General features: G+C 48.7%; 2 protein-coding genes across 4 annotated transcripts in view; both read right to left on the reverse strand.

Annotated features, from left to right (window-relative positions):
• sec31b (SEC31 homolog B, COPII coat complex component) overlaps positions 1 to 6,326 on the reverse strand; it is a 38,944-nt gene extending 32,618 nt beyond the window's left edge. For all 3 annotated transcript variants that reach the window (XM_007899517.2, XM_007899525.2, XM_007899507.2), the window contains exons 1-4: positions 6,225 to 6,326; positions 3,612 to 3,704; positions 1,617 to 1,740; positions 609 to 795 (exon numbers count right to left, since the gene is read on the reverse strand). In XM_007899517.2, coding sequence (XP_007897708.2) covers positions 609 to 795; positions 1,617 to 1,740; positions 3,612 to 3,690 — 390 coding nt within the window. In that variant the 5' untranslated portion in view covers positions 3,691 to 3,704; positions 6,225 to 6,326. The remainder of the gene's footprint in view (positions 1 to 608; positions 796 to 1,616; positions 1,741 to 3,611; positions 3,705 to 6,224) is intronic.
• A 1,513-nt stretch (positions 6,327 to 7,839) lies between these two features.
• ndufb8 (NADH:ubiquinone oxidoreductase subunit B8) lies at positions 7,840 to 11,680 on the reverse strand. The gene is given in 5 exon segments (NM_001292492.1): positions 7,840 to 8,065; positions 8,703 to 8,858; positions 10,013 to 10,112; positions 10,535 to 10,661; positions 11,561 to 11,680. Coding segments are annotated over 5 exon segments (567 nt in total). The 5' UTR covers positions 11,652 to 11,680; the 3' UTR covers positions 7,840 to 7,972.
• Positions 11,681 to 11,729: the final 49 nt, after the last annotated feature.

Consider the following 11,729-nt stretch of genomic DNA (forward strand, 5'->3'; position numbering starts at 1 on the left):
GGATATAAAAGGGGATGGGAGAGGTTGAGACTTGTATAGAGTATAAACACCAGCACGGATTAGTTGGGATGAATGGCCTGTTTCCGTGCTGTAACATTCAAAGTATTTATATATTAATAGGAAATAAATAATTGAGTGCAGGTAGTAAATACTTTGGGATTTTGAAACTCCGTTCACTTAACAATTGTCACTTAATGAACCCTTGGTCGAATGGCAGATTGCTTTCCTGGGGTAATAAGCCCTCCCTGCAAAAAATCATCACTCAATCCATGACTGCTGTGCACATTTGGCTGCCACATTTCGCCTAGAAATACAGTCAATTCACTTTACAATATAAGACCATAAGACGTAGAAGCCATTCGGCCGCTCGAGTCTGCGCCGCCATTTAATAAGATCATGGCTGATCTTCTAACTTAATTCCATTTACCCGCCCTATCCCCATAACCCTTAATCCCTCTAGCCTTTAGAATATATTCTGTGAAGCAATTTGAGATGTCTCAACTACATGATAAGACACTATATCAAATGCAAGGATTATTTTTCTAAGTATCGACTGAAACAGAGCGACAATTAATAAGAGCAGATCCAAGGGCTTGGCGGCTTGTTACCTGGAAGGGATTGAAATCCAATGCTCGGACCGGGCCTGTGTGCTTCTCGCTCTGTCCCACGATGGGATCACTTCCTGATGCCAGGATCTGCTCTGCATTGTAAAGCGTGACGGTACCAGTGTCTCCACCTGCTGCTATGACTCCGTCGGAGCCGACATCATGGTTGCTCCAGATCAGTTTGTGAAATCTGCAACATTATGGCAAAGTGAACTCTTGTTTGAAATGCACACCTTTCAATCTAAAATAATGCAACAAAGAACCATGAAGTGATCAGGCAGGGTGAGCCTATGTCGCAGCTAACCATGGTGCAGTACACACACACACTGTTAAAACACAGGGAAAACCCGCTGAAACGACAGCAAGATTCCCTCTGTAATGTAGTGACTAAAGGCATCAGATTCACCACTAAGCCATACAGACCGACCCTAAATCCTGATCTATGCTGAGTTAGCAGACATCAGCCAGCAACAGTTGGGCATTACAATTGGTTGTACAGCCACTAAGGTAGGGAGGAAAGAATCAAGCGAAAACCCAGCAGACATCCACTGTGAAAAAAAAATTACTGGAGGTAAATATTTTTATTACAGGTTTAGCGACTCTTCAGTTGCTTAGCAGGGCCCTTCACTCCCTGGCACCGACCTATCTTTCCGACCTGCTTTCTCCTCAATCCCTGCTGCCTCCATTCGGCTGGCTCTGGCCTTCTGCTTATCCCTCGCCCCCACCGCTCCCCACCATCGACGGCTACACTTTCAGGCACCACGTCCTGAAGCTTTTGAACTCTGTCCCCCAGTCCCTCTCCACTTTTAGATCACAACTGAAGAATTCCTCTTTGACCATGCTTATGGTCACCTCCTCCCTTCACCCAGCTCAGCGTCAGGCTCCGCCACTGTTAAGCGCTCCGAGACGCTCAATATAAATGCAAATTGTTTTGGATTTTTTTGGCATAACAAAGGAGATACACGTCAGGATTTACACTTAGGCATTCGGGCAAAATGGTCAAGCACCTACCTGCTAGTAGCAGGCAGAGACCCTCGTAGTTTTGTATCTAAAGAAGGCTCAGAAAAGTCCAATTCAAAGATCTCCAGCGCCGCATTTGTGCTGAAGGTGGCGTCCAGTTGTTGTGCTGAGGTACCTGCGGTGCAGAAGAAGCAAGATGTCACACACAGCACCAACCATTTCCAGGCTGACGTGGAAAATCTTACAAACAATATTGGAAAATCGTCAAAAAGCTGAAAATTTAAAACGAAGAAACAGCGCCTCATCTGGCGGAGATCCTTGGCTACTTTTTCAAGATCAATCCGACCAGATTCAAACTGCAATAATCACATGCCTTTGAAATGAGAGAGCGTAGCAATTTATGGGTTGGGAAATACATTTCCCTGTGAGAAGTACGTGGTATTTCAGAAAGTCACTGAAGCGTGTTGTACTGAGCTCAGTGACAGATGCCCCCAGTGCCAATGGAGCATCCTGCCAAAATCTGGTGCTTGACCAAATGCTTCACTGCCCTGTAGATGCTGTACAAGTCAACAACTCGTGCAACCCACAGGGCATGTGATATTCAACATCAGCACGAGAGAAAAGCCATCTCAAAGTGAATGGTCTGCGGATTTGATGTGGCACAAGATCTGTGCAGGTGCAACTCGTAAAGATGCCCAGAAATCACTCACATGGAACGTAAAGAAAAGCCATATGACCCATGGAAACCCATCCATTTTGTACGGGGTGTTCGTAAAGTCCTGTTACCCAGATATGTTGTTTTTTTCTACAGTGCACTGACAAACAGCATGAAATATGTGGAAGAATGATGATAATTGTATTCAAAAGTACTTAATTGCATTCAGTACAAGTGGGTCCAGAGGATGGGTTTGAGCGCCATCATTTTCATGCCAGACAATGGTCCTTATTTAGCAGAATATTTACACCTTTGAGTACAACAGTTTTCAAGTTCAAAATGTGCTCTGTCACTTCTATGATTTCTGATCCTACTTTTTTGTCTCATTTTGAAGTAATAATCTGTTATTGTAAGGATATCTTTATTTATTTCTAAATTATCATCCATTTTTCAATTAAGTCATTAATTTAGGTCTTATCTGCCATATGATTCTGGTGAAGGGAAGACCCACACTGAACTTATATCAAATAAAAATGAAATTTTCCTCCTCGTTTTCTTGACTTACATGCCCCCGTTGCAAAAATTGTAATGATCCTTATGGTTGTTTCTGCTGCAAATTAGTTGCCATATTTGCCTCTGAAACATTCATGGCATCTACACAACTTCATTCTGCAGACCGTTTGGAGACCATTCTTTGACATGAAAGGCACATAACGTACTCTTGCAATAGAGGTGAATTCCATTCTATTTCACTTGCTGCATTTTGTTTGGTCTGACATGCATATAAACCCACTGCCACGCCGCATTGGAAGTCACCACAGAAGAAAGGCTCTTTTAACAATTTCACAAGAGCACAGATTTATTTACTGAGTGTCACCACTGCATTACAAGCTATAATAATCCTTACATTTGACACAGTGCCTTATTATGTTGTTCAGACGTCTCAAAGCACTTCACAGAATATATTGCAAAGTGAATTAACTATATTCTGTTGACAAAATGCAGCAGCCAATTACTAACAACAGTGTCCCACAAACAGTCGTGGATTGAGCGACTAAATTATTGTTTTGAAGGGATTATTACCCCTGGAAAGTGATCCGCCAATTAACTAAACAGAGGCACGCGGAGTAAGGAAACTTGCCTAATATTTCTCACAACTCCCGCCCATGGAATCGAACCCGGGTGCTTTAACCAATATGCTATAGGACTCCACTGAGCTGCATGTTCCTGCTCTTTGGAAAACAAATCTCATAGGAAACCAGGAATGTTCCCCTCCCCACAAAACCCATACATGACCAACACATGTTCTTAAATGGAAACCCTAACTGTGTCTATTATTAGAACCTAACATACAGAGCTCGGCTCAAAGACGCGCTTCAATGTAAGGTTACCTGTGGCCAAATATAGGGGATGGTGGGAAGCAGGGCTCCAGGACTGAATGGCCGTCCTCTCAATCTGCTTCAACTTCATTTTGCCTTCTTGATCTGAAATGCAAAGTCAACGTTGAAAAGAAAACACCAACTTTCTTCTCGTTCGGGTCATACAATCCAATCCGAAAAGGTAATTGTATACTGTTAGGAGTCTGTTAGGTTGTGTGGAATCCGTACCATCCAGATCATCAATGAAATGATCAATATCCACAAAATACACAATCACACCACTTTACAGTACATCCTGTGAAGTGCTTTGAAACGCCTCAACAACGTGATAAGGCGCTATATCAAATGCAGGGATTATTAAAACACTCTGCGTCACTGAATGGAAGGATGCAGGAATTCACCCTTAACTTTCCCGCAAGCATTATTAGATCATGATCGAAGCATTGGGATGAAACCAACGGACAGGAAGACCCATGTTCAATCCTGTTATGTGCTGAGATAGCAATCTCAGCCTGGGCAGCAATAGGGTTGCACAATTGGCCTCAGGATCTTCCTAAATCCCTGTGCCTCACATCCAACTCCTCTGCCTTTGAAAACCTTCCAAAAACATATACACTTTGGGCTGTACCTTCTGTCATTGCCTCATATCTTCATATCCCCTATTCTGTTTGACTCTCATGCTATCTATCCTTTGGGACATGTTTTCCTGGGAAAACCCTGTATAAAGTGCAAATGTCTGTTGTTGTTACTGGGGTGAACTTATGCTTTTCCTAGTGGGTAAATGAGAGAAGATTCCACCCCTTTCACCTCCAATTACCTCTGTAGAAAAGGATGAAATAATTCCTTCGAATCACCCCACCACAATTGTGCTCTGATTTAAGCAGACAGCACAAGCTAATAAATAATTTGATTCGCCATAGGAATATCTGGGATGAAGGGGCTGAAACTGGGAGGTTATATGAGGCTCAGGCACAAGGGGCTTCTTTTTGGGGGTGTGTGTGGCGTGAGGAGGCTGGGGGGCTGGGGGGAGGAGGCTGCGGGGGGTGTGAGGAGGCTGGGGGGGGGTGAGGAGGCTGGGGGGCTGGGGGGAGGAGGCTGCGGGGGGTGTGAGGAGGCTGGGGGGTGGTGAGGAGGCTGGGGGGCTGGGGGGAGGAGGCTGCGGGGGGTGTGAGGAGGCTGGGGGTGGGGGGGGTGAGGAGGCTGGGGGGTGGGGGTGTGAGGAGGCTGGGGGGTGGGGGTGTGAGGAGGCTGGGGGGTGGGGGGGTGTGAGGAGGCTGGGGGGTGGGGGGGGTGAGGAGGCTGGGGGGTGGGGGGTGTGAGGAGGCTGGGGGGTGGGGGGTGTGAGGAGGCTGGGGGGTGGGGGGTGTGAGGAGGCTGGGGGGGTGGGGGGGTGTGAGGAGGCTGGGGGGTGGGGGGTGTGAGGAGGCTGGGGGTGGGGGTGTGAGGAGGCTGGGGGTGGGGGGGTGAGGAGGCTGGGGGGTGGGGGGGGTGAGGAGGCTGGGGGGTGGGGGGGGGTGAGGAGGCTGGGGGGTGGGGGGTGTGAGGAGGCTGGGGGGTGGGGGGGTTAGGGTTAGGGGGGCTGGGAGGAGCGGAGGTGGGGGTGGGGAGGCTGGGGGGGGGCTGGGGAGGCTGTGCGGGGCTGGGGGGGGGGGCTGGGGAGGCTGTGGGGGCTGGGAGGGGGGAGGAGGTGGGGGTGGGGAGGCTGTGGGAGGGGAGGCTGTGGGGGCTGGGAGGAGGTGGGGGTGGGGAGGCTGTGGGAGGGAGGCTGTGGGGGGGAGGAGGTGGGGGTGGGGAGGCTGTGGGAGGGGAGGCTGTGGGGGGAGGAGGTGGGGGTGGGGAGGCTGTGGGAGGGGAGGGTGGGGGTGGGGAGGTGGGGAAGGGAGGCTGGGAGGGGGGGAGGAGGTGGGGTGGGAGGCTGTGGGGGGAGGAGGTGGGTGGGGAGGCTGTGGGAGGCTGGGAGGGGGGGAGGAGGTGGGGGTGGGGAGGCTGTGGGAGGGGAGGCTGTGGGGGGAGGAGGTGGGGGTGGGGAGGCTGTGGGAGGGAGGAGGTGGGGGTGGGGAGGCTGTGGGAGGGGAGGCTGTGGGGGGGAGGAGGTGGGGGTGGGGAGGCTGTGGGAGGGGAGGCTGTGGGGGGCTGGGAGGAGGGGAGGCTGTGGGGGCTGGGAGGAGGGGAGGCTGTGGGGGGCTGGGAGGAGGGGAGGCTGTGGGGGGCTGGGAGGGGGGAGGCTGTGGGGGCTGGGAGGGGGGGAGGAGGTGGGGGTGGGGAGGCTGTGGGAGGGGAGGCTGTGGGGGCTGGGAGGAGGGGAGGCTGTGGGGGCTGGGAGGGGGGGAGGCTGTGGGGGCTGGGAGGGGGGGAGGAGGTGGGGGTGGGGAGGCTGTGGGGGCTGTGGGGGGCTGGGGGGGGGGGGAGGTGGGGGTGGGGAGGCTGTGGGAGGGGGGGAGGCTGTGGGGGGTTGGGAGGGGGGGAGGAGGTGGGGGTGGGGAGGCTGAGGCTCGGGTCGGGGCCTCTCTTTACTCAGGGGTGACTCTGGAGGGAAGTCAGAGCCTCGCTCCCGGGCCCCGCGCAGGTCACCTCCTCCAGCCCGGGCTGCAGGCGGCAATGGCCCGGACCAGTGCTGCTGCTTACCTGGTGAGAGTGAGTGAGTGAGTGAGCCCCGGGGTTGGCGGACGGGCGGCCTGAGGGCTCTCGCTGAGGCCGGGCTCCCTGGTGCTCGGCTCCCGAGTCCCGCAGCGGCCGCGACGTGGCTGCACCATGTGATCGACCGACGTCAGCTCGTCCGCCATCTTGGTAAAGGAGGGCACTGAGTCGGCCACTGGGACACAGTACTCCAGCGCCATCTTGGTAAAGAAAGAGGGAGTTGTCATAACCCAAGGGTGAACTTTCAAATGAAGCCTCCATTCCCACCAAAGGAGGCCTGTCCAACCCCCCCCCCGACTGTCCAGGGCCCCTGAACACTATGCACGTGTAATTTGTTGTTGTTGTCGTCGTCATTGATTGGGCTAACCGCCTGCTTGTCCGACTTCCCACTCTTCTCTCCACAAACTGCAGATTATTCAGCTCAGCAGCTTGTGTCCTCTCCCGCACCAGGCTCCATGAATCCATCACCCCCATGCTCGCCCGGCTCCACTGGTTCCCCTATCTCCCTGAGGATTGAGTTCAAAATCCTCGTTCTCACTTTCAAAGCCCTACACAGCCATACTCCTCCCTACCTCTGTGACCTGCTAACCCCATACCAGCCTGTCCGCTCCCTCTGCTCTATGTCCCCTACCCTGACTGCCCATCATCGGCAGTTGCACCTTATGCTTTTCAGCCCCACCCTTTGGAACTCCATCCCAGTCCTTTCGCCTTGCTCCCTTTTATTATCTTTGCACTGTGAGTGTAAAATTAATAGGGAAAAAGTATAAATATATAAGCCTTAAGAAATAATGGAGGCTTCATTTGAGACTTTCCTCCGTCAACTTGCAGATTTTGTGACTCTGAAGACCCTGTTAAGGTAGTTTTTAATCCTATTTTAAATAAAAAGTAAGTTGGTCACTCAATTCATGACTTGTTTGTGGGACACTGCTGTACGTCATTGGCTGCCGTGTTTCACCGATAAAGTACAGTCAATCCTCTTTGAAGGATAATAATAATAATAATCCTTGATTTTTGATATAGCGCTTTTCACGTCGGGAGGACGTCCCAAAGCGCTTCACAGAACACTGTAAAGTGAATTGACTGTATATTTGTGGGCGAATGCGGCAGCCAATTGCGCACAGCAATGTCCCACAAACAGTCGTGGATTGAAAATGACCAATTTATTATTGTTTTTGGTTTTGGAGGGATTATTATTAGGCGTGTGGAGTAAGGAAACTTGCCCAAGGTTTCGCCATGCCTGGAATTGAACTCAGGTCTCTCGCTTGCAAAGCGAGTGCTCTAACCACTGAGCTACAGGACTCCATAAGGTAAGATGAAAGGTTCCTGGAACACAGTGACTCTTCTAGGATCTTGAAAAGGTCTTCACAAGGAAGACAATTGGTCAAGGTTCAATAATATAAGATGAAGTTAGACAGATTACTAACTACTAAAAACATTGCTATTTTAGCTGATCAACTTAAAATGACATCTTACTGTGGTTACAACAACAAAATTACATTTGTATAGCGCCTTTCACGTCAGGAGGACGTCCCAAAGCATGGATACTCTCCTTCCCCCGTCTTCTTCAGTCTTTCAAAAAAAAAGAAATACTTTTCATACTTTTCATAAATATGAGTGGTAATCACTTTATTAATACTCTGTTGCTTACTAGCTCATTGGGTCTTCTATCCACTGTGTAGAATACAAGGTCATTTATAATGTTAGTTGAACAATCCGAGTTCGCTGAAGAAAGCAAGTCAAATTTCGTAATGCTTCAAATCCTCTGGCTTCTGGTTGGCATCTCTTCCATACTCCAAGTGAAGGTTGTTGTAGGGGTACTGTTTGGGAGCCTGCAAAACAAATGAATCCAATGCATCAGTATCATGGGGCATTACTGAATATTACAAAAACATTTCATACACTGCGGATCTAAAAGTCAGGCAACATAATCTGAATTGTGGCAATCTGTAACAAGAATGATTAACACAAGTATTGATTCCTTCCAGTCACCAGAAGTACGCGACACACGGAATAGAATTCCCACAACGTACTTCTGGTTACTGGAAGATTTCCTTTGTGAGGTTTTTGAAAGTAGGGAGAGATGTCACAAAGCAAAGTAGTTGTGGGTGATGGTTCAAAGGGACAAAGATGACTGAAAGCTCAGCTTCCAATAGCAAAGTGGAGGAAGTGAGATTTAGCGGGAACTGGAATCAGAAGTGAAAGAAGATGCAGGCTGGAGAAGATTGCTGCTAGAAGGTAGATGAATTTGAAAAGGTGGATGACCATCTTGGAAACAAAAACTCCCATCACATGATCAAACTCAATAATTTCTCGAAGCTGATAAAGTCCTATATATCGTATCTATAAAGCTTAGAAAACATGGACAATTTCCATTTAAGATGTTACAAGGAAGTTATATTCTTTTAACAGGGTATTAAAAAGAGGAGAAAAGGTTAACAGGTTACAAATCTGCAATTTAAAACTTACCACCGGCTGGTATGAAGGGCACACCTCCCCAAACCAGAACATGAACAGCATAAAGCCCATGAAGAGACCCAAGTGCTTAACCATAGTGTTCCAGTCCACTGGACTGGGTGAGGTGTCCACGCGATTCCTAATGAACATGTCAAAGTCCCAGTGCATCTGGTAACAAAAGGAAAAGAAAGGTGTTGATGGTAAATCTATGGAACAAGCTCCTTACAGAGACAATGGAAGCAAAAAGTGTCAATTCTTTCAAATGCAAATTAGATTTCTTTTAGGAAATAATATTTTTGGATACAGTACATGAGTAGTTCAAGATACGACACGTGCATGCAACTGCCAGGATGGTGGAAGACGAATTGTATGGACCTTGGTCTTTTGCCATCTATCGTTTCCTATGCTCCTATGAGTTTCACAACACAGAATACAAAGCCCTGGCTTGAGAGAAGTTTGCTGATATTGATGCTAAATGGCACTAAAATTGGTCTGAGTGTTAGTGAGGAGGCATATCAGCTAGAATACCCGCTTCTGATTTCTTACCGGTATCCTGCTGGAGTGTAGACAGGATCAAGCTCAGTCTGGTTGACCAATGTTGACTATCAAGGCTTGAAAATGGTCTCTTAGATGAGCTACTAGCGAGTGTCCATGAAACAATAGCACTATACTCCCTTATTCATACATGAGGGAGGAGGGAATACAGGGTACATATAGGAGAGGGGAATAGCAGGAGTGGAAGCTCGTGTGGAGTATAAACACTGGCACTGACTGCCTGGGACAAATAACTTGTTTCCATGCCATATAACTCTATGCAACAGTAGCAGGAAAGAGAGGAAGGGAGAGAGAAATAAAAGGATAAGCAGTATTAATGTTTGAGACAGGGATCAGAAACTTGAAAAGTTAATTGTAGGCAAATTCCCTTAAACCACTGAGAAATGTTATTGTTTGCCTGGTGTTATGACGCACAAATAAACCAAAAGTATACTGGAAGAACTAAACCTGGAGGAGGATTTGACTATTCACCAAATATGGGCTCCATAATCTTAGCCAACATTATCAATTTTAACCTACGTCAACAACGACTTGAATTTATATCGCACCCGAGGTAGTGGTTTCGAACAGTGGTAGAACTAGCTGAATGAAGGGAGCGGGTAGAGGAATGGGGTGAAAGCAGGTCAGAGAGGTAGGGAGGTGCTAGGGCACTTAATACTGTAAACACGCAGACAGTTCAGATATTCTACTGGAGAAACAGATGATCCTAGGTGATTGACTGATAAAATGGGACACTGAATCCCAAGACTTTGAGCATTGCTGCTTACCGGCTCACCCCAGTTCCTGCGCAGATCAGGTGCATCCCACTTATACCATGGATCTCGTTCTTGTTGCGATCTATCTGATAGTTTGGGATAATCACCAAATCTGTTAAGAGGGAAATAAAGGTTTAAATTTCCAAACCACTACTATTTGCTTTGCTTTACTGTCAGACCCTTGCCCAGAAGAAGCTTCAAAACTGGTAAGTCTGGGACCTACAGCACCTTAGATTGCCAACTCATTCGCAGGACTTGGGAGCAGTAAACAGTGGGGATTCTACCCACTCAGCTCCTTCTAAGCCTGCAAATCAAAGCCCCAACACACACTCAGTTTTACTTGAATTTATGTAACACACTTCTATTTAAACATGATGCATATAGAAATTTGGGGAGACCAATGAGAGAGTACTTTGTTCATCAACAGAGCTAAAGTCAGACACAGTTCTACTAACACTCTGAATTTTTTATGACAGACATTGTAGTACATTTTGAATATCCTTTGTATCTTTTTTCGGAAGCAAACTCCCTCACCCCATTCCATCATCGGGGTACGGCTCATAATCCTCCACTCTCATGTTGTACTTCTTGGCTGCTACTGCCCGTTCTTCAGGTGTTCTGGGATATGGGCCTGGCAACATGTCTTCAGAAAGCCCAGAGGCTGCAAAGCAGAAGCAAACACGTTCCATCAACAGAGTACCCTTATGGCCCAGAATAAAGACATCACAAATCACAATCTCATTGGTTTGAATCACAATCTCACCTGGGGAACCAGTCCAGATCAGAATTAGCCCCAGTTCCCCATGATGGGGTGGGGGGGGGGGGGGACAGCGGAAATCAATAATTGTGAAGTGTTTTGAGACAACCTACTGGCACGAAAGGCGCAGTATCAATGTAAGGATGATTATTATTATTATTATTATATCCACCTTATTGGGCAAGGTACCCAATAGCAGAGGGACCTGCATCCAGAAAACAATCAGGGCATTCAGGAGAGGGGTTTAGTGGAGGACATTGGAGAGGGCAGTAAATGTAAAGTGTCCTGATTTCCTGCCAGTGACAGGATGCAGCCCAGACAGCTCCATATCGGGCAAAGCCGTTGTCCCCACGAAATACAGTCGCCGCAGTTGGAGTATTTCAACGTGAAGCGCTTTGAGGCGCTCCGGGACACGACCCCGGCGTAGTGACTCTTTATAAAATGCAAGTTGTTGTTGTCGTCGTCTCGACGATGTGTGCAATTGGCTTCCGCCGCGTTCGCCCACAAATATACAATATACAGTCAATTCACTTTACAGTGTGTTCTGTGAAGCGCTTTGGGACGTCCCCCGACGTGAAAAGCGCTATATCAAACGCAAGGATTATTATTATTATTATCATTATAATTATTATTAAATGCAAAGGATTATCATCAGTGTCACCCCCTGGGCCTCCCTCCGGCCCTGACCCCGACCTCCAGTCCCCGGTTTCCAAGGTTACTTCCCCCCCTCCGGCACAAGTCACGGGCTGCCCCTCGTTCTCTTCCCGCTACGTCCACACTGATGTTACCCCGGGAACACTGACCTGCCCGGGCCTGACCATGGCTCACCGCCGACCGCAGGCCCCCGAACACCCGGCGCGCTAACGACCCGATCCAACGGCCATTCAACGCCATACCGGCCGCTGCGCAAGCGCACTACCGAGAAGGGGTGGGGGGGTGGGGGCGAAGTGGATGCGACGCACGCACGCGCGC

Source organism: Callorhinchus milii, unplaced genomic scaffold (genome assembly GCF_018977255.1).
Source record: "Callorhinchus milii isolate IMCB2004 unplaced genomic scaffold, IMCB_Cmil_1.0 Scaffold7, whole genome shotgun sequence".
Lineage (NCBI taxonomy): Eukaryota > Metazoa > Chordata > Chondrichthyes > Chimaeriformes > Callorhinchidae > Callorhinchus > Callorhinchus milii.